Raw genomic sequence first — 23,335 nt, 5'->3', positions numbered from 1 at the left:
GATTAACTTTCATTTCAGCCCAAGTTTAAGCTATACATTAATTTGATTTTTTTTGTCTACCCATTTCATACATTATATAGAAATATGATATAGATGTTATAAGACTTCGCACAGGCAAAATTAGCATTTTACCTTGAGATATGTACTTTAAATAGTAATAAGTATTACTATTATAGTGCAATTATTACCAAATCCAAGCGATGTATCTGTCCATACTATATACTTCTTTTCACTTGTTTATTTAAATATGTTACCTCTGAACCGATTGGTTTAAATTGAAAGGTGTAAATGACAATTTATATGCAGCAAAACGCTAAAAATATTTTTTCTTTCTTAATGAGTCATCAAAAACAAAATAATACATAATATCAATCTTGATATTGAGTTATAATTTATAAGTTTTACTTAAGTTATGGCTATTTAGTGCCAAGACGATATATTTCGTCTTATATTTATAGACAAATTACAATCTATATGTGTATAGGATGAAATACACGGTATATTGACTGACCCAGACTTACCTGAACACGTTTCGGAGAACTACAAATCTATATCGTGCAAAGTTTACGACATAATAAGCAATATTGCTGTATAAGCAACATATAATATCCGCACAGTATAGGCTATATCCGTCCTTTAAATGTAAACGAATGTGAAAGATATATTATATAACATTATACCATATCAACAGTTGTAGATAATAGTTTTTGAGCAAACAATAAACAACCAATCAAAGAAACTTACCACTAATACTCTTTATTATATTAGCAATATTTTAATGATAAATCAGGAAGTTTGGGTATATCTTTGTTTCTGGATCGCGTTTGAACAGCTGTATGTACAGCTTACAATAAAATTTTGCATACGAGTCGTGTATGTCGATTACAGTCGTTATGAAAAATATACTTTACAACCTATATAGAAAGTACATTTTTAAATTTATATAACTGATAATTATTGTAATGTCGGTTAAACAATTATTTTAGACTGAGGCAAAGGAAACAGTCTACACGGCGTAAGATTTAAAGTGCAGTAAATTAATATTGTAGACTAATGATTTAAAATGACTCCTACTTTTAGTATCAACTATGTTCTTCTCTTCGAGCTATTTACACTTCTTTAGCTATGATAACATTGAATGTGCTTTTATTCGTTTTTGAGCAAAGTAATAAAAGGAAAATGTTATTCTACATTTTCAGCCCCTGCTAAGTGGGACTGATAGAGTACTTTTAACAATGTACAGCGAGTACTAAGTTACAATCCGATACATTGTGAGGGTTCCCGCATGCTCCCACGCTCTCGCCACGCTACGTGCTCGTGGTACCACTTGTAACGGTCGCTGCCTTCTTCATTGTCAACCCAGAACACGTGTGAGCGAGTGTTAACCAAGAACAAAGACGCATTAGTATGAGAGGGAAGATTGAAAAAATCAAGATATTATTGGAAATTAAATCTGTGCGTTTAAGGCTTTGTTATAAATGCAGTATATAGGTTCGCGCTGAAATGGCTGTCAATTTTTTTTTTATACTTATTATATAAAAAAAGAACATTTCAGCCTGAACTGAACTTAATTGACTTTTTTGAAATGCAATACACTACTCACCATCAATCAATGCGCATTAAAACCCTGGATTTAAGATTTTATATCGCTTTTACCTGACCTGTCTGTAAGTCCACTGGCTCACTCATTGTTAATAAGGGGAGACAAATTCTGTCTTTGTTTGGTTTAAATTTTCTATTAGATAATATGTTTCAATATTCTACACGTTCTACGCATTGAGGCCGCCTTAAAAAAATGTAGGTTATCTTATATATGAGTTAGAAACATGCGGTAACTTTCCTTACAATTATATTCTGTATATATATTTCAAATAGAAATTGATTTAGCAGATAAATATTACGTAAGGCTTATTATTAAATAATAGAATCATTTTAATTGCTTTACTGTTCGTGAAGATTTAGGGTACAACCACAAAAAAAGACCTTGTACTCTTAAACAGAAAGCCAGATATTTATTTTTATATTTCTCACATAAAATTGGCAATCTTCCATGCAAATCCTCATCCCTAATTTCACACTCATGGGAGATGAATTTTAAAAACGCTTTAACGGCTGTTATTTTACTCATAAACTGAAGCCAGAATATATATTTATTATTTACATTTATTTTACTCTCAAAAATTGCGAGATCCCATACAAACTTACGTTCAAAATATCACCCGCTTAGATAATTTTCAAAAAATAATGGCTCTAATGACAGAATTGATAAATTTCGCTACAAATCTATAAAATCACCTTAGGAGATTAAATTTGAAAAATCCTCCCTTAGTGATCACCTAGGTTCTATATAGAAATTCCTATATTATCCTAAAGTTTAATCCTGTTTGAAAGAGCGTTTTATAAAATTCAAAGCTTTTTAAATTTTTTAGAATATATTGTTTATTCGACGAATAAAAATAATAATTCAGTGCATTTCTTATATAAATTATATCTATCTTTTAAGTACATGCGCGGGCGTAGTTTTGTAGTCTGCCAGTAGGGCTACCAACCGTATTTTAAATGGGTTATATTTTTTTTCTTTCTGAAGAATATAATTTACAGTTTTAATGATGAAAACACATTTTTCAGATATTTGTTTTGGTTTTTTATGTATCTATGTCTATAATATTATATAACACGTGAACTTCTAATATTATTTGATTTCAATCGAACGACAATAACTGGATGAAAAAATATGATACATATATGGTACTTAAATGTAACTTTTGTAGTATTAGTATATAAAAGGACTAAACCTACTATCAAAATAAACATTATTTAAATTGGTTCATTTTGCCTCAATAAGGAAAGTTTGTTATTTTTCTTAAAAATAGTCAGTGTCCCTACTTGCCTGTTTTCTTCACGGCAGCCTGCGCACGAGACCTAGCGGTCAATGAACCGCTGAGCTGGCGCTAATAACCGTTGCGTTGGTTGCGTTGCGTCTCTTTGGATTTTCATTAAAATTTATAATATTCATTTGTTTATTAAAAAAAACTGAATTGTTTCGTTATGTGTAAATATTATGTTGTTTAATTACACCCAAACTAAATAGTGTCATGTAATACATATACAGATATATCTTATAACGTATTATAATATTGGTTAGCTGCATAATATGCTAGTCATTTTAAAAGTCAGAATTATATACTAATGACGTGATACGATGATGAGATTGATTGAACTCCACGTATTTATTTACATTTAAACAATATTAAATATATTCAGTATCTTTACAAAATAATCATAAGCGCGTAGAATTGTAGCAAAAATGTTACTAGTATTTCTTTGTTGAACAGAGATTGATTTCTGAGATAGCTTTGCAATAACCAGCAAAGGCAATAAAACTTCACTTTCAAGTTATCACTTGGCTCTGTAAGAACATTGGTTTGCGCCGAGTAAGATTTTAAAAGTTGGTACCGAAGATTTTTCTTGTTATGTTACCCACAAAAGCGTGAAAAGCTGGAGAGAACAACACTTGAAACGTTTGTCAGTTGATGTCATAATTGTCGAATGAATAAGTAGAAAACCAAGGTCATAGTAAATAGCTAGTAGTGAATAAAAAAAGATTTGTAAACAAATTCAGCGACATTGACTGCCATATTATTATAGTATATAGGATATGAAATCGTAAAACGATGAAGTCTATCTAAGTACCTAATTACCTACTTTGTGCACTAACGGTATACATGCCTCGTACTCGTCAGGTCGGGTCGATCGATCAGATACAACATTTGATTTGTAAGCTAACTTTATAAATTAACTTTAATAAATGGTTTAACAACAAAACCAATAACTTTGTCTATGGCCTTTAGGAATTTTAAGTTATTATAATATAAACAAAATTATGTCGGTTCATTATAATACGCATAAAAAATCTTCTATATGTAATATAATTAAGTTTCTTTTAAAATAGACTAAAAGATTAAAACTACTTTTTCTGCTTTAATGGTCAGCTCTCTTTCGTTTATAGTTATCTTTTAAGTTTGTTTCTATGTCTAATAAGTGTTTTTATTTTTATTTCAGTTTTTCAGTACGTGTTGAGCGAGAATGACCAATATGATGCGCGTGAAGGCGAAGATATCACAATGCAGTGTCGGTTCGCGCTGGATCCAATACCCAGAGAGTCAATTACCTACTACTGGGTGCGGAACACCTTTAACGATCTGGATAACGTTGCCATCGGCGACGTTCCCTTAGAAACTAACTACCAGTAAGTCGTATCATTATATTTTTTTATTTAGCTCTGTGTTAAGTTACATTTTGTTTTAAAATAAGAGGTAGGTTCATTTTAGTAAAATTTTATTTTTAATATATTTATGTATTAAGACTCTTTATTAATTGCTTTATTTGTTCGTTTCACAATTAATATATCATTTGAAATAAATGATTAATATTTTTTTATGTTTAAATATTTATGGTGTTGATAGAAATTATTCCTTGTTATATATATTTTTAAAAAGATTTTATTAGGTTTTATTTATTATTTACACAATATACGAAACTGTGAAAAGTGACTAAAAGACTGAGATTAAATAGAATGGTGGTAAATAAAGTAAAATAACGGAACTATTTTTCCGTTCCAATACGATCACCCAAAATTTTAATATTTTGGCAGATCAGGATAAAAACTTCTCTAAAGGTATTTTTTTTTCTTTTCCCTTAATATCATCGACATGCTCTTCTTGTAGCCACATCTTCAAATTTATTGTTATCCTCATTTTTTTTTATTTTGCCTTAAAAGATAAGATATATTCGTCTCCATCCCTACTCCTCCTTTCAGTGTTTTTTTGGAGTTATAAAAATATCGGAATCTCAATTAGTTTCTAACGACGATTTTATTAAAATTCTGAATGTAGTGTTGATATACAGCGTTAAATTAACAAAGACTAATTAAGTTAATATTGACTTATCTTTCACAAGTATATAAAAATATAATATTTTGTACTTTTAAGATGAACCTGTTTTAATATGTATAAATAAAAAGTTATGGACCTATATTCAGCACTCATGAGTTTGGTAAAGTTGTGTAATGCTTGTATTCCTTTGATAAGAAAAGTATATAATCCCGTTGGCTTAGCGCCTGAACTTTTAGGTCATGTCGAATTGCCATCACATCGCAGCTGTGCGTGCACATGCACATATACAGTGTTGTATTTTCTGTGCAGTTGGCTAGTCCTCGTTGAAAATGGTCGCCGAAGTTTACTGTTACATGTGCGCATATGTTATTTTAACGGCAAACATTTTGTATTGCTGTGATCAAGTGTTGAATTCCTTCGTAACGTTTTGACCGCGTAACGAATACTTTATATTTCTTACGGTGCCGATATCTGTAATCGGTGTTCGTGCCCGCTTTTCTGTAATAAATGTTAAAAGTCACTATCAACATGTACTATTCTATATAGTACACTGTAACTAGTAACTGAGAAAAAAATATTCTCAGATACCTAATTAAATCACCATAGTATCTCATTTTCGGAGAAATAAAAAAATACTAAGTAAGGGGTTTACTTTCACATCAATAATTAACCTTTGTTTTATAAGCATTAACTCGACAAATTGTATTAGGTACACCAACAAGTAGTAGGCCAGATGCGAGAGAGGCTACAACCGTTACAGTTTCCTAGAACGATTTTATACATTGCTTCATTGGGTCATCACTCATCGCTATCCCAATGCGTTTCTGCAATAGCAGGTCGTTTTATAGATAACTATACAATATAATATAAGTGACATTAATTCCTGGTAACAGTTATTAGTAAATGGGGATATAATTATTTTACAACACATATTAGTTGCTGGTTCACAAAATAATTATTTGTAATTTAACTTTATTTCAGTAGGTATAGAGTACGCTAAATAATTATATACCGGTAAGAAACAGTTTGGAAGGAATTGAAGTTTAAGTCTATAATATTAAAGTCGAAAATAGAATAACAAAAAAAAGTATGTTCTCGCATTAGTTTGTTTCGAGGCGTACTGTTGACAGGCAGCAGTCCTGCGTTACCGAGTAAGTCGGTGGCTTGAAATACCGGTCGTCGCTCGCGTATCGTCCGCTCCTTGCATGATAATTTTTAATTTATATTCAGCGTAATGGAGTTAGTCTTTGTTTTTTTTTTTTTTATTTAAATTTCATTCAAATCTCAATACCTTAAGAGCGCGATCGTTTCTGCTGGACATAGTCTTCATTCAAATCACGCTTCTGAACCGAATTCTAAATTCTTAATGTAACAATTACTTGGCTGTGGTGGATGTTTCTATTTTAGTTTGAGAATATGCAAACAAAAATATCATTATATGTATATCATATCAAAAGGTAAAATTAGTTAGACATGCTTACTTATGCTACATTCCTCTTATGATAGTTGCAAAATCTGGATGAGCAATTTTATTACTTTAAATAAATATGTGTCATAAAAGCATTTACTTATCTATACTCTATAAAAAAGTGTTATTTTTTTTCGTAATATAATTAGTAAAACAAACGGAGTAAGCCAGAAAAACAGTAAAGTTTAAAAGCTGTTTAAACAGGAATGTATTTCGAAATATAGTTTAAGCTCTAAAACTATATAAATGTACGAATTTCAAAATGACTCATTTTATTAATTATATTTGATTGAGTTGGAGTATAGCAGTTTTAAAAAGTTTAAATTTAGATTCTCAATTGTTTCGCCCATTTGGTTAATTGATAGATTTAAGCTCACGTTGATATAACGATTTGTATCTTACTTTCGTGTGTGACCACCATCACTGAAAAAACTTAATAACATAATAAACTGACATATCACAATGTATACACAAAAAAAACCTCGTTTCGTGGGCTGCCGCCGAGTGTGGCACTACAGGTCAGCAGATTGGGATGGGATGCGGTCCTTCTTTGCATCCTACCCATGGGGGCAGGTTTGTTTCTCGCCGGATGATCCGAGTGTTGTTGCTGACTCTGTTGCCGATGTGGTACTTCAGGGTATGGAACTATTCATTCCGTATTCTGCGGTCCCCATCGGTGGCAAGTCCCAGCCCTGGTTTGGTCGTTTCTGCAAAACGGCTTCACGCAGAAAATGGGAACGCTACCAAGACTGGGCTAACGCATCAGCGTCTCGTGATGTAAATACCAGCGCAATCAGAAAGGAATATAACTCTGCCTCTAGGTCCTTCAAAAACGTGATTGCTAAGGCGAAGACGGAGTACATTGGCAGAATTGGCGAGAGACTGGTGCGCCTCCCTTCAGGAACACGTGCGTTCTGGTCTCTCGCCAAGGCTGTCTTAGGGAATTTCTGTCAGCCTTCCTTACCATCTCTGCACAAGGACGGTGAGTCATTGGCCCATACAGCGAAGGAGAAGGCTGATCTTTTAGGCTCTCTCTTCGCAGCGAACTCGACTCTGGATGACCGAGGAAAGTCACCACCAACAATCCCGCGGTGTGATACCACGATGCCGGAGGTTAAATTCCGGCAAAGTGCTGTTCGTAAAGCACTTCTTTCCTTGGATATTCATAAGTCGAGTGGACCCGATGGCATCCCTCCAATCGTGCTACGGACTTGTGCTCCCGAGTTGGCGCCGGTCTTAACGCGTCTTTTCCGGCAATCCTATGCATTCGGCGTCGTCCCGAACTCCTGGAAGACTGCTTTGGTGCATCCGATCCCTAAAAAGGGCAACCGCTCAGACCCGTCCAATTATAGGCCTATAGCCATCACCTCCTTGTTCTCCAAGGTAATGGAGTCCATTATAAACTGCCAGCTCCTGCGGTACCTAGAGGAGAACCAGCTGATTAGCGACCGCCAGTACGGTTTCCGTCGGGGTCGCTCAGCCGGTGATCTTCTAGTTTACCTTACTCATAGATGGGCGGAAGCAGTTGAGAGCAAAGGGGAGGCATTAGCAGCCAGTCTGGACATAGCGAAGGCCTTCGATCGCGTGTGGCACAAAGCGCTTCTTTCGAAGCTTCCTTCCTATGGGCTTCCCGGGAAATTATGCAATTGGATTACCAGTTTTTTGGCAGATCGGAGCATCAAGGTCGTTGTCGACGGTGCATGCTCTGACTTAAAATTCGTCAATGCTGGTGTTCCACAAGGCTGCGTTCTATCACCCACTCTGTTTCTTCTGCATATCAATGACTTGTTGCAAATCAGTAACATTCATTGCTATGCAGACGACAGCACCGTAGACACCTCATACACCGGCCGTGCTAATATTTCTCGGGAAAACGTCGAAGAAAACCGGAACAAACTTGTATCTGAAATCGAGTCTTCGTTAAACAAAGTCTCGAACTGGGGTCGGCTAAACCTAGTTCACTTCAACCCCAAAAAGACGCAAGTTTGCGCGTTAACTGCTAAAAAAACACCATTTGTCGTATCTCCACGATTCGAGAACATTCCGTTAGCCGCTACAGCTAGTATCGGAATACTTGGCGTTGATGTTTCGAGTCTCGTTCAGTTCCGCGGTCAATTGGAAGGCAAAGCCAAATTGGCATCAAAAAAGCTTGGTGTGCTCAGCAAGGCAAGACAGTATTTCACGTCGGCCCATCGTCTAAGACTATACAAGGCGCAAATTCGGCCTCACATGGAATACTGCTCTCACCTCTGGGCGGGTGCTCCCCAGTACCAGCTCCTTCCATTTGACCGTATCCAACGTAGAGCGGCTCGAATTATCGACGATCAAGCCCTTTCCGATCTGCTTGATCCTTTGGCTTTGCGTAGAGATGTTGGATCGCTCTGCATCTTCTACAGAATTTATCACGGGGAATGTTCCGAGGAATTGTTCGAATTAATCCCGGCTGCTGAATTTCACCTTCGGACATCTCGTCAAAATTCCAAATATCACCCGCACCACCTAGATGTCCGTAAATCCACAACAGCGCGATTTTTAAGACATTTTCTGCCTCGCACAACCACTCTGTGGAACCAGCTTTCGCCGGCGGTTTTTCCGAACCGATACGACTTGGGAACCTTCAAGAAAAGAGCGTACTCTTTCCTGAAAGGCCGGCAACGCACCTGCAAGCCCCCCGGTGTTGCAGATGTCCATGGGCGGTGGTAGTCACTTTCCATCAGGTGAGCCTCCTGCTCGTTTGCCACCTTATGACATAAAAAAAAAAAAAAAAAAAAAATATAATTTTTATACTAGAATTTGATAGCCGATACTTAAATCTTTATTTTATTTATCTAATTAATTTTCTACTGAATTATTTACTAATTTTCAGATTATATATGTACACAAAGTACAATATATGTGATACATTATAACTTCTTTTATGAAAAAAAAATATATCCCGCTGAGTTTCTTTCGCCGGTTCTTCTCAGGTCCGAGGTGCTAAATTCCGAACCGGTGGTAGATTTTTGACAATCAATAAGCAAGTGCAAACACTTCTATATTGAATAAAGATTTTTGACTTTTGACTTTGACTTTTGACTTCTTTAATGGTTATGCTTTAACAAGATATTATTTTAACAGGATAATGTACGCACCGTCAGAAGGACGATTCGATTTGAAGATAACAAACGTAACGTATGAACGGGACAACGGACAGTTCGAGTGTCGAGTGAAAGCCGGTGGGTCGGGACGCACAATGCACTCGCAGGGATACAACCTCGTGGTACTCACTCAACCACAACCTCCAGTGCTGAACACTGGACCACAGGCTCAAGCACAGGAAGGCAGACAGCTTAACCTGACGTGTTCAAGTGTCGGAGGTTCTCCTAGTCCAATTATAAAGTAAGTTTCATTTAAATTATTGCAAATATAAAATACATAAGCTAGTGAATGTCAAAACGAAAATATGATCTGCTGGACCATTTGACTATTTTAATTTTTTAAATTTTGGACTGTTTTTTTTATTCTTAATCAGCATTCTTTTACATAATACGGATAATATTATATATTCTATACGCTTAAAATTAGAAATACTCGTTGAAAGCGACGTTTATTCATAACATAAACGGAAATAATCTAAATAAATGTCGCGCAATGAGTTACTACGTCCGCTACTTCGATTGCGCTGATGTGGGATATGGCGATTGATTTCTCGTGGTTATTATACATGGCAACATTTACAATATTAATTTTAACTATCACATTGAAATTAATTAAATAATGTTTGTAATAAAATGCTCAAGATAACAAAACTTTTTTGTTCAATAATATATACACCTTGATTTCATGTAAAATAATAATATTTCTCGTAAGCTATATTTACAAATGTGTGTGCTACAATAAAGATTAGTTTTTAAGGGTAAAAATCTGAAAAAAAAGTTATGTGAGCGAGTCAGTGGTACAGCGATACAATTATAATATTTTATTAAAATTTTTGTTTACAAAAAAATATAGTATAGTAGAGTAGCTTCAAAATACAATACATTTTATATTAAAACCATGTTATAAAAATAAAATAATACATAAGCTATATTTTTAACTCTTATGGATACTGAATGACTGATTGTATAAAATGTTCATTACTGGAATATTAATAAGAACTCGGTAAATTAGTTATGTTTAGGCTATTTGTTTAAATAAATTTCCATTGTCTGTCATTACTCGCTTCATAGATCCCACCATAAGTCGCTAACGCTAATCCCATAGAGGTTTAGAGGCCGTAACCTAGTATATTTTGCATACAAAATAAAGTTATGACAAAAATAGTCCTATTTTATAATATATTTTCTTTCATTTATTTAGATTTTAGGTAAGCCTCGACTCAAGATTTGGTGTCAACTACACCAATTTAATTTAGAAGCTGATTTTAGAGTTTTGCTTACAATTCTTATTTTCAATTTTATTATTATTTAGTATGTACTTATACGAACAATAACTGCCACATGTGTATTCCGCCAACCCGCATTGGAGCAGCGTGGTGGAATATGCTCCAAACCTTCTCCTCAAAGGGAGAGGAGGCCTTTATCCCAGCAGTGGGACATTTACGGGCTGCTAATGGCTAATTATACAAATTATTTGTATAGGTGGTATCGCGATGGCTCTATCCGTGCGTTAGAAGCCGAAATGATAGTCGGAAAAACTCGTGTGGAGCCCACCGTGGCCGTACTCACGCTCGAGCCAAGCCGTGAAGACGACGGAGCAACTTTCCGGTGCGACGTGAAGAATCGCGCCATGCGTGAGGGACAGCAATTGGAAGCAACGGTGGATCTCAGCGTCAACTGTAAGTGCTTTGTATTTTGTCTTTCGGTTTAAAGAGCAAGTGAGAGCGAATGAGAGTGTTATTACAGGCACAGAGATAATATCATCGCAGCGACTTTCTTTCAGTGCCAATGGTATAGTCTAGGTAAAAGTTTAGAGGTGATCACGTCAAACGTCGTTGTGTGGTTCGTTTGCCTGTTCATAGTAGAAACAGAGAGCGTTAAGTTCAGGTTACTATTACTTTCCATAAAATTGTGTAATACATCATAATTATCTAAACTATAATTTATACAATTAAGATTAGAATAAAAATATTAACTTTAAGTCCTTAACTATAAACAAATAAGAATTAAAAATAGAGACGTTATAAATCAAGATTGGTAGATTTATACACAATTATATGTATTAAGTAAAATATATGTAGTGTCAGAAGTGAAACTATAGCTTCTTTGTATTCTTAATTCGTCTTACAATATATTCAGTTTAAGTAAGTCTTTAAATTTAATAATCATACATACATTCACTCACGATACTCGTTCATTACATCTTATTACTCAATTATTAATTCTCTGCAATCAATCTCACATATATGTAAAATCTTACTTTATTGTTAAAGTATGTCTTACAATAATTAATTTTAGTTTATTTATATAAATACGATGAATAATAGAGAATTTTAACCATTCATAATTGATTAGGTAATGCGATTACTTGGAATAATCAATTACATTTTTGTCACGACTAAAAAATAAATAAAAAACTAGGAGTCCATTGATTGAATCCATTAATTATAACTACGAAGTCTAACTAGGAACAGGGAACTATTTACTAGCAAATATATCGGTATATAAACGTAAAATATGACACGGCTCAAAAACAAATACGGGAATGCATACTTACGACAACCAACCTTGTTGAGTTATGCAACTCCATTTTAGAAAGGCCGCTTTCGAACTAGACAATACATCAACGAAATATAATGAAATAAAATAATATAATCAAATAATTTATCCAAATAAGTTTTATTGTGTTTATATTATGAGTAGACACTCATTTAAAGTTGGATCAAAGTTGGATCTTCTTTTGTAATAACAAAAAGTATAAATTTTGTTAATATAACTAATATGCCCACTGTGCAGCTAGGGATATATATTCTATTTTTGAAATAAGTTTCCTTTGTCCGTTGTAAGCCTTCGTTTTCATAGAACGTTATAACAATAAATAAACAGGACGTCAGTTGTATTTGTACACACGGCGTTACTTAAACGTGTAGCGGTTGAATAGTTACAGAGCTACTTGTCTCTTTCTCTCATCAGCTGTACAATACAACGTTTATTGGGAAGGGGGAAAAGGTATAATGCATTTCTACATCTGTTTTATCTAAACTACAAATATGTATGTGCTAGTTTCTCACTTGGAAAGAGACTTCTCTTGACTTATTTTCTTCGGACGTAAAATGAGTATTAGTTATGTGACAATGCTAAATTGAATAATTTTAAAGTGTGTTGTAGCTAACTGTATTATTGTTGATACATTACTATGTTTTCCTGCAATATTGTTCATAAGATTAGAAATGGACTAGAAATTTAATTCTGTGAAGTATTAAATCTCTACAGCATCCTGCCTTTTGTACACTTAGATCTTTTAAACTATGCAACAGATTTTAATGCGGTTCTCATCAAAGAACAGAATGATGCGTAAGGTACGCTTATATATACGTGCCTATTATCTTAGAGAAAAGCTGAGAATTTCAACTTTAGACACATCAACGATTTTTTAAATTTTGGTATTCAATTTAAAAGTTTTATTGGTAGACCCACATTGTACTGGTGTGTTCAATTCCGAGATATTAAATATTACATCTACTAAGAACGACTAATTTTCTTTTGATGGGTTTAATTCCAAAGTAAACACAATTTAATAGTGTTAAGTAGGTAGTGTAATAATATATTTTTATTTATTTTTAATTCATTATTATATAATAGCAAAAATAATAAATCAAACACATACATAAAATGATATTACACATAACGATAAACGTTAAAAGAAAATTTACAAATACATTCTTGTCTTCATAATCGTGCAGATTTCCCCACAGTTATGAAATCGACTCCCAATGTTTTTCTCTTTGTTTACGCTGAAGACACTACTTGGAACTGCCAACGTAACAGCCAATACATACGAGTAGCTATCTAAACAATCAAAGATACGTGTTTATTGTTTCGATTTGATTGAATCGATCAAGTAATTTAATGCTTATTCGATTGTTACTTCATAAATCGTTTAAATTATTAGCTACTTATGTTTTATTGGCAAACGCCAGTCAAGGCAATCGATTGGACAATATAGCATTTGATATACCGTACTATTTCTTAGCGGCATTCTAAGTGGTTATACTCATAAACGCACAATTCAAAAAACCACTTCCGTAGTTTTGGTTGACACTTATTACCGCTACGTGGTTATTGCAATTGCAAAATAACACAAAGATTTTCTCAATTTATATTTTTACTGCCCAGACCCTATATATATTAAGGCGAAAAAAAACGCTAGCGCGATTCGGAAACCAGCCCCTTCATACAAATTTTCAGTACAAAGACTCGTACATTTTTTACGGTTAACTGTGGTTAATATAAAAACCTTCTCCAATAAAAATCAAGTATGTGGCATTTTTTATGCTGGTCAGTTCAATAAGTTATTCAGTCTATTCAAACGGATATACCGACATCAATTTTTTAATACATATACTTTTACTATTAATGGTGTCACTTTAAAGGTAATAAATATGCTAGATATAGAAATGTGATAAGTAATTAAAAGTTATAAATTAATATGGTATATTGTAAGTTCGTAATCATAATGCAATCCAATCTTTGCGTACCTTAAGTTTTTAGTTATATAAAATAAAATGATAATTTTAAAAAGAAAATTTTCATATTTCCATACATACGTCTGACTTTCAAAAGTAAGTAGTCACTCGCGAGTTGAATTGTATTATAACACAGTAAATCGATTTGATCGTAAAGTTGAGCTCGCGACATTATAAAAATACCTTTTAAAGTAGACGTTACTTTCTCTTATTGAGATTAAAAAAAGCCAGTTTGCAACGCCTTGGATTTAGATAAAAATACTAAAGAGAAATGATTGATGTTTGATGGGATGATTTTCTTTTTTCATCAAATTTTTTTTATCGATTTGACTTTCAGTGACATCAGCCATGAAAGTCAGTCAGCTATTTTTATAATTATAACTGTTTATGTATTTTATGAATGGTTCTTTGTGTCGCAAGCGGTCGTAAGCTCAAGTCATATATTTATACTGATTTATGTATAAAACTATGTATAGTTGTTTTGATATTTACATGAAGGTTTCTGCTATAGCAATATGTATCAACTTACAAATGTGCCCAAACAAGTCATGTTTTTTTTACAAGACTACAGAAGTAACACAAACTTGGTCTAAATATTTTTTACTTTCACTGATCATAAAATCGACTCTCAGGCTTATAGTATAATCATATTATATATTTTATACAGTTTTATATTTCTCTCCGGACGAAATGTAAATTTTAAGTAACCATTTTCATTCTGACCGTTCATAAGTGTAAAAGTCTTTTTCACTTAAAGTAGAACTCTGCGCTATGAAATGAGGAGTTTTGTTTATGCTCCGTATGCTGCGAGAAAAGCAAATATCCTATAAAGAGATTCCTTTAAAAAGCCAAGGGGCTTCGAGAAATACGAGCTTTTAGAGCTTTCTTCATATTCATGCTGAAACCTAGAATTCAGAAACAGTGTGTGTGATTCTGCGTTTCGTTTAAGTGAAAATTTTCCGGTTTAATTTTGAAAATCGAATACTTTATTAACTTATAAAAAAAAAAACTTTTTATAAAAATGTAATCATTCTAAATTTGTATTCATAAATATAAGGGTGCTATGATAAACCAAACGATGGTCTAGAATAAAATACAAAGAACTAACGAGTTCTAGGAGTCCCTTAGTAAATAGTATTGTACATTGTATAAATAATGACTAGTCTCAAGGTAAAGTGTAAACACGTTATAGGTCTTTCCATTCGCTTCAAGTACAATGTTTCACCTGCCGAGGTCAAATATACTCCTGTTGGCCAAAAAAGGAAAGGGACGGACAGAGCTCAGGCGAAACCGGCTCGTATTATAAAAATACATTTAATTTAAAAAAATCGAATACATTCTCGATTCCATTAACTTTCATATGAATTGTTCAAATTAATTTTAATGTTATTAAATATTTATTTCTGTATTTAGTTTTTTAAAATTTTAAGACAAACTAGATTCAATGAATCAATGATTGAATGATGCATAAAGGAATAAAAAGACATAAATACGCAATCATTGTTTTAATATATTTATCATATATTACATAATAAGACATAATAAGTATATATAATTATAGTAAACATTTTTAAGTGTTTTTTTCGCGTATAAAAAGCCTATGTCCTTCCTTATGATCAATCTTGCTTCATACAAATTTTCACCGAATGTCAACTTGTAACAAAATGTTATTACTTTCGCATTATAATATTCTTATAGATGTATATACATTAACTATGTAATATATCTTTGAAACAAATGTGTACAGAGGATGGATCAAGTGAGTATTCCTGTCAGTTACACGTGTTCTGATGCCGTTTAAAAATATGCCTATTACAGTTCGGTTTATGTTGATGTAAACATTGATCTCATGCAATTCCGGGCTTCCTATTTATCTAACCTGTAATAACTGCCAGATGTCGGTAATATTTGTAATAAGATGACCTAAATGAAAAACACGAACCAGCTATATTACGCTGTCCGTTCTAATTCTGACACTTACTGTAAACAGTGCTTTGAACTGTGTATTCAGAAAACCATTGCGTCCGTTTTCTATTCAATCTATCCATACAAAACATTGCGTGTTTACGTTTAAACGTTAAACGATGCCGGTTTTGGAATTTAAGTTATTTAGTTATCTAATACATGATTGAAATTTTAATTCAATCTCAAAACCAATATTATTTTTCATTTTTTTATTTTATTGTATTAGGTAGGCAGACTGGCAAATGAAACACAACAATACTAAGTATTGCTGTTTGGCAGTAGAATATATGAGTGGAAGCTACCCAGACGGGCTTGCACAATTGGATTTAATTTACTTATTTTTAATATGTAAAATTTTGCGCAGATTTTCCACGAGTTGAAATCGGCCCTGAAAATCCCCTACGAGTCGAAGTAGATGGAACTGCAAACATGGTTTGCAAAGTGGACGCGAAACCTAAAGTGAGCGGTGTGAGATGGACGAGGGAGGGAAAATATATTTCAAATTCATTCAACCATATGATTCAAAGAGTGACGGTGCAGGACGCGGGTAAATATATCTGTAGCGCCGACAACGGACTTGGCCATCCCGGCGAGAACGAAATATACTTGGACGTTCTCTATCCCCCTAATGTAGTTGTGGATTCTAAAACTTATGAAGCAGAGGAAGGCGGGAACGTCGAAATTAAGTGTGAAGTATCATCAAACCCTGAACCCATTTCAATAGAATGGACTATGGAGGGTCGAAATGATTTTCGTCAAAAAGGAAATATTTTATTACTCACCAGAGTAAACGCTGATATGGCGGGAACTTACGTCTGTCGTGCTGTAAATGTAGTTTCGACAAGCACCGGCAACAAAGTAGAACGAGCGGGCAGTGCATCCGTTGCTGTACTCGTGAGACATAAACCTGGTCAGTCGTATATAAGTCCCGACAATCCTGTAGCGCAGGAAGGAATGGGAGTAACTTTAACGTGCAGTGCGAAACCTCCCGGCTGGCCAGTGCCCCAGTATCGCTGGTTCCGTGAAATCGAAATGGAAGTTGGTGACTTAAAGCCGTCGGTTCTCGCCACCGGGAATAAGTACGTAATACCGAGTGCACACCTCGGTAGCGAGGGAGTGTATCATTGCCAGGCTACTAATGAACTCGGACACAGCGAACTCGCTACCGTTAACCTAGAAGTACATCAGCCTCCTCGGTTTCAATCTAAATTGCAGCCGCACATGATTAAAAATTCTGGCGAAAGAAACTTCTCTTTGACCTGTGTTGTACTCGGCAAGCCTTTACCTAATGTGAAGTGGTACAAAGATAATGCCGAAATACGTCCTGACGCTAATCTGTATGAAGTTAAAACGGAGATCAATAAGAGCAGAAACGCCGTGTTTAACATACAAAGTGTTCTCTGGTTCCACGGAAGAGCGAGACCGAATGGTGATGATTTACTGCCTGCTGATCGGGGCGTATATTCCTGCTCTTTTGAAAATGAAGTAAAGAAAGTCGATTCCTCTATGCAGCTACGAATTGAACGTAAGTAGCCGAGCCACTGTTTTTCTATAACAAACTTTTATTTAATCTATATAATAAAACTAAATAATATAATCGTGTTCTTTCCAACTACAATAGAATGTTCAAAATTTCAACTCAATTGTGAGAGTCTAACCAGCATTCAATATAGAATTTCAAGATTTGACCCACATTCTGAAGCTAAAGTTGACTAAAAGATTGTAACAACAAATAGTAATTCTGTGTTATTCATTGTTTTTTCCAGTTTCAAATACTGTAATAATCCCATTGTTTTTAATAGATGTAATATAATAGTATGTTTAAGTACCGTCACCTAAATATATTATTCTTAATTGTGAAGCATAAATTAAATCACTATTTAGACGATAAAGTACCAGCAGTGATCAGCGAAGGTTATAACAATGTAGTTATTGAACACAAATTGTGAATATATTACTGTTTTAGTTCATATATATCGTATAGAATATGATTCAGTCGGTATATTGTTAAACTAATTAACATATTTTGTTGTTATTAAATTACAGATGAACCGATATCTGTCAAACAGCAAAAGAAAGTCGCCTACGATTTGATGGAAAATGCTGAAATATCATGTCGGGTACAAGCTTACCCTAAGCCTGAGTTTCAATGGTTCTACGGAGCGACTCCTGCGCCCCTGCAGATAACATCTGACGGCCATTATGAGATCATCACGACAACAGACGAAAACGACTCCTATTTAAGCGTACTAATGATTCGAAGCGTAAGGGCTCGAGATTACGGTGATTATTATTGTAAAGTGAAAAATTCATTGGGAAATATAAGTCCCCAAATTCGCTTACAACCCAAAGGCGCCCCGGAGCCACCAAAAAATTTAGCCAGTCAGAAAGTTGATGCGACCTATGTCACATTAAAGTGGGAGGAGGGTTTTAATGGAGGGCTGACGAGCACAAAATATTTTGTCTGGTACCGCCGAGTACGAAACTCAGCCAATGGGGAACATTGCAGCGCGAAACAAACTGATGCCTTCGATTGGAAAGAATACGATTGCGGTCGGTCTAATCCATGTAACGTGACTCATCTCGACCAGCACAATTCTTACTATTTCAAGGTAAGCAACTGCAATATATCTAAATTATATTATTAAAACACACTATGCTGGTATTTGCCTATTATTTTATTATCTAATTATCATATATAATTTACACTGTTATTACATGTTATTAATAAATTTCTTAAAAAATTAACCAAAATTTTTATTATTAATGCTACCAGCAAGTGACCTATGAGTTCAAGGTAAAACTTTACTGTTCTTACTGATTGTAATATTTTTTTAAATGTTTGTTGAATTTAATTATTTACGATTATCAGGTTAAGGCGGTTAACACCAAAGGACAGAGTAATTATTCTAATGAAATTTCGGTGACGACGAAGGTGGATAGGATAATACCTCCAGATACAGTTCACTATAATCCCAGTACGAGAATGGTTCGCTTCACCGTAGCAGCGACCTGCCTGCCACTCGTCGGGGTTATCGAGAAACTAATGGGCTCGGATGGATGGCAGGTAAATATAACTCCATTGATTGAAAATACATGTGATATTACCAAAGTAAGATTGCCGAATGTACTAATATCAAATGTGATTAATCATTTTCAAATGAGTTTAATACAACAATTTAATGCAATTATTTTTTAAAGTACATACCTGTGCCCCCGACAACACAAATTTTGTTTTTTTTTTTTAGATTTACTGTTGTAATAAAATCTACTTACTAAATACTTTAATGTCATATTCATCTTTACTATTATAAAAGATGAATATTACATTAAAGTGTTTTAATATTTTTGGGCGGGCATAAGGTCGGTGGAGCATAGGAGACGTAAGGAATGATTAAAATTTTGGACCACCCAGGTGGTGGACACGATGCCGCTGTCGCCGCCGGCGGCGGGCGCGGCGCTGCAGGAGAAGCAGCTGGACCTGCCCGCGCCCAAGCGCGCGCGCGCCGGCGCCGAGCCCGCCTACGACGCCGACCTGCGCCTGCGCCTCAAGCTCTGCCTGCAGAACAACCAGAACGTGTGCAGCGACAACGTCGACGCGCAAAGTGACTATTCTTTATCTGTTCCGGTCGTGTCGGTTATCGCTTTAAAAAAATCAAGTCTCATTCTTTTACTTATGTGAAACACCGTCATCGTTCACGTCACATCGACTCGTTTATTTTTAATGGCGGAGTATATAAAATGCACGGTAAAAAGATTTGACGATATTTACGAGTCGCTTTTCGGATGCCAATATTTATGGTAAACCAAAAAGTGCTAGTGCTGATAGTTTTATAAGATACATTAGATTAGGCTTGTACAGAAACTTTCGTGGGTCAGTTTTGATCCTGCGCCTGAACTCTTGCAGCATCATGATTACCGAGCTATAGGATAGAATTGATCGACTTCACCGAATACATATAATTTAAATATTTAAGGCAATTTGGACTAATTTATAAATTGTACTTTTTACAGTTGGTACATCGTTCGCAGAAGAAGCAATAACATTGACAACGTCTACACTTGTCGCAATAATAATCTCGAGTCTCGTTTTCCTTCTGTGTTTGAGTCTCTTGGTTATATTTTGTCGCTGCAAACGCAATGAAAATAAGAAAGAAACGTCAAAAGACTACGAAATGGATTCCATGCGATCACCAATGGGTTCGCCTCAGAATCAAGCACCACCACCTTATTATCCTAGCACCGGTATGGAAAATAAGGCCCTCGAAAATTCTATGGACATACCACTCACGATGGACGACTCCAAGAACACTGTGTATGCGACTCAAGGAGGCTATGGATACCACATCGCTCCCCACACGCAAACACATCCAGGACAAAACATGACGAATACAGATTGTAAGTAAACAAATTATTATTTTTCTAGCTTTAACTATCCATATAGTCCAAAAAACTGAAGAAGGTTGAAGAAGGAAGGTTGATGAACATTGAACGATCAACGATATTACAAACAATACAACATACAAATTGAATGTTTCATAATGTTTTGTTAAATAATTACATATTATAATTTAAATTAAAAAAATAACTTGTGCATGTCAATTCAATCCTGATCAAGTTTAAAATAATTAACGATTAAAATTTCTTCTCATGCACGCACAAAGGACTAACCAGTAGTGACAGCGTAGAGGGTAACACTAAAAAGTGTACAGTAAAAGTCTGTTTGCATGAAGAATCGTGCAATAATTTACGCAAAAACACAATTCCTAAAACGAAATTTATTATAGGGGTGAATATGGGATACATTGAAAATAGCTACGCTAACAGCAACAACGGGGGCAGCGTCAACTCGCAGGACTCGTTGTGGCAAATGAAGATGGCCGCGGCTAACAATCCACCTGGAATGTCTCCCCACCAGATGATCGACCGACAGAGCAATTATGGGTAAGTTAACACGGGTGATCGAAAGACGTAAAGGAGATCGATCGTTTTTAGTTATAAATGTGGAATCATGTGGTCATTTAATCTTAATTACTAAAACAATATAGATATGATCCCATCGCACATGGCGGCTACGGAACAATCGACGACTACGCCTCCTACCCCCCTCTGCCCCACGGGACACAACTACCTGCACCGGATTATGGACTACGTAACTCTCAAAACCCCTCGAGACAGGACTACTGCTCTGATCCCTACGCCTCCGTTCACAAGCCCAAGAAACGCATGGACCAACATATCGGTACGTAATTCAATCTACATAATTATGACATACATAGATTGACTGAACTATCAACGCCCAGCTGAGACATAGATATATTCATTTCAAGAGGGGGTCCGGACCCTCATCTTTTAACTTCGCGCAGCCGAGTCTTTCCGTAAGATATAAGTAAGCCCCAGGCACGCGTATGCTCACCGTGCTCACCGTGCCCGTGTGCCCGCAGAGTCCCCGTACCACGAGGTGAGCGGGCTGCCGGACGGCTACGCGGGCGACGACGCGGCGGGCGAGGACAAGCCGCCGCACCTGTCGCTGAGCTACGACGAGTCGCTGGAGTCGGGCTACTCCACGCCCAACTCGCGCGCGCGCCGCGTCATCCGCGAGATCATCGTGTAGGCCGCGGCCATAGACATTGCGCATGGGTATATCATTCGATGCATTTCTGTGACGTTTATTGATTCATGGAATATTCTTATCCGACTTTGACTCGATCGGCTATAAATTAAATATGCTACCGCAATTAAGTTAGCGATTGAAAAATTATAAACCACCGACCTAATGTGGGTAGCTACTGATTACTGCTTCTCTCTCTCTCTCTCTCTCTCTCTCTCGTCGCCCTCCGAAGGTGAATTTTCTATTTGTTTTATGATCTTATTATGAGGAATACCCTCTACTCGACTAAGAATACTCATTTTGCCCGTGAACTGAGGGCAGAATGTTAGCTAATAATAGGAAGTAAGGGGGCGCGGAAATCTTGATCTCGGTCGCTGCGACCGGATGGTGAGGCTGGCGCTGAGTATGAGTAAGATAAAATTAATTAATGAGACTGTCTCCGAATACTTCATATAACTGCGTGTAAATACATTTACGCATTAGATTAGTGATAAGCTAGAAATAAATCTTCAAAATTAATAATTAGTTTATTTTGTATTTTTTTTTTAAACATCCTTTATTTATTTTTCAAATAATGAAATGTTTAATTTTTTAAACATTTTCTCATTGAGGGAAAGGCAAAAGCATTCCAAATACAGCCAATAACTTAGTTATATGTATATTCACACTCTGCATAAAATGTATTATTATATTAAAAAAGGACGGATACGGATATGTAAGCCATAAAACTGTCTGTATGAATTATTCAACAAAAAAAGGCGTTAAAAATACAAATAAATTGTAATATATAGGTACTAATGAAATGTGTCTGCATATGTACTTCTTTTATTAAATAGTGTCTTTAAATATATCGTACTGTACTTGTAAAATGAATGGGTTGAGTGTAAGGTACCACAAACTGTGTTTTTGTTTTACCAATATACTATAGTGAAATACATTATACTATAGTGCAAATTAAATCACAATAATATTTAAATTTGAAAATCATCTGATAATTGCGATGTAACAGAACTGGTCAAGTTCTGTTACATCTCGCATCTCATATACATCGAGTTATTTACAATAACGTGTTGTTGAATCTTTTGATCTGAAGCGAAGCGCGACGTCTATACAGATTGGCTCAATAATATATTTATTTACTATCTGTAGCTTTTTCATTAGATCAGTTATACAATTATCAGAATTACTTTCGATAGTTGGAAGTTTTTGCCGCAGTTTTTATTAAACTGATCAATATATAATTTTTATTACTGCATAATTTCTTAACCTAGTTGAAGCTTTTAACATGCTCAAATTAAAAACTTAATTTAATTGTTGTTAGTGCGCTCGGATTCGGCTCACGATCAAGATTCATTCGCCTTTACAAACGAAAATCGTAATATGTTAAATTGGTGCTCAGCAGAGTCAAAACTATTGCTTACGATGTATTACGTAATCAGATTCTGGATCGCAATAGTAAAATATATTAATATTATATGTATTTTCATTTAATTTAGTTCTCTTTCTGTAGTGCCATGTTTAGAGAAATTTAATCGTACATATTTAATGTATTTTTATATTATAGTGTTCATTTTGTGTACGAAATCTCTTTATTATTATGTCTCGACAACATATTCGATTATAAATAATGCTTTGCATAGTTATCTTAATAGCTTTACACAATTTCTTATAGTTTAAGTAATAAGGGTAGCTACTTAAATTAGTTTTATTTTTTACAAATCGTATGTAATTAT

General features: G+C 34.9%; 1 protein-coding gene across 4 annotated transcripts in view; it reads left to right on the top strand.

Moving 5' to 3' along the window:
- Positions 1-22,611, top strand: part of LOC125066537 (hemicentin-1) — a 36,557-nt gene extending 13,946 nt beyond the window's left edge. The window contains exons 2-13 of one of the 4 annotated variants that reach the window (XM_047674644.1): positions 4,063-4,249; positions 9,481-9,741; positions 10,983-11,179; positions 16,356-17,516; positions 18,038-18,603; positions 18,864-19,058; positions 19,407-19,596; positions 20,006-20,389; positions 20,779-20,935; positions 21,040-21,233; positions 21,436-21,640; positions 21,674-22,611. In XM_047674644.1, coding sequence (XP_047530600.1) covers positions 4,063-4,249; positions 9,481-9,741; positions 10,983-11,179; positions 16,356-17,516; positions 18,038-18,603; positions 18,864-19,058; positions 19,407-19,596; positions 20,006-20,389; positions 20,779-20,935; positions 21,040-21,233; positions 21,436-21,605 — 3,662 coding nt within the window. In that variant the 3' untranslated portion in view covers positions 21,606-21,640; positions 21,674-22,611. Of the gene's footprint in view, positions 1-4,062; positions 4,250-9,480; positions 9,742-10,982; positions 11,180-16,355; positions 17,517-18,037; positions 18,604-18,863; positions 19,059-19,406; positions 19,597-20,005; positions 20,390-20,778; positions 20,936-21,039; positions 21,234-21,435 lie in introns of those variants that run through there. The other 3 variants (XM_047674643.1, XM_047674646.1, XM_047674645.1) reach the window with 3 other exon arrangements.
- The last annotated feature ends 724 nt before the right edge of the window (positions 22,612-23,335 follow it).

This window comes from Vanessa atalanta, chromosome 9 (assembly GCF_905147765.1).
Source record: "Vanessa atalanta chromosome 9, ilVanAtal1.2, whole genome shotgun sequence".
Classification (NCBI taxonomy): Eukaryota; Metazoa; Arthropoda; class Insecta; order Lepidoptera; family Nymphalidae; genus Vanessa; species Vanessa atalanta.
The sequence above is the reverse complement of the archived record's forward strand: the minus strand, read 5'-3'. Positions and strand labels throughout refer to the sequence as shown.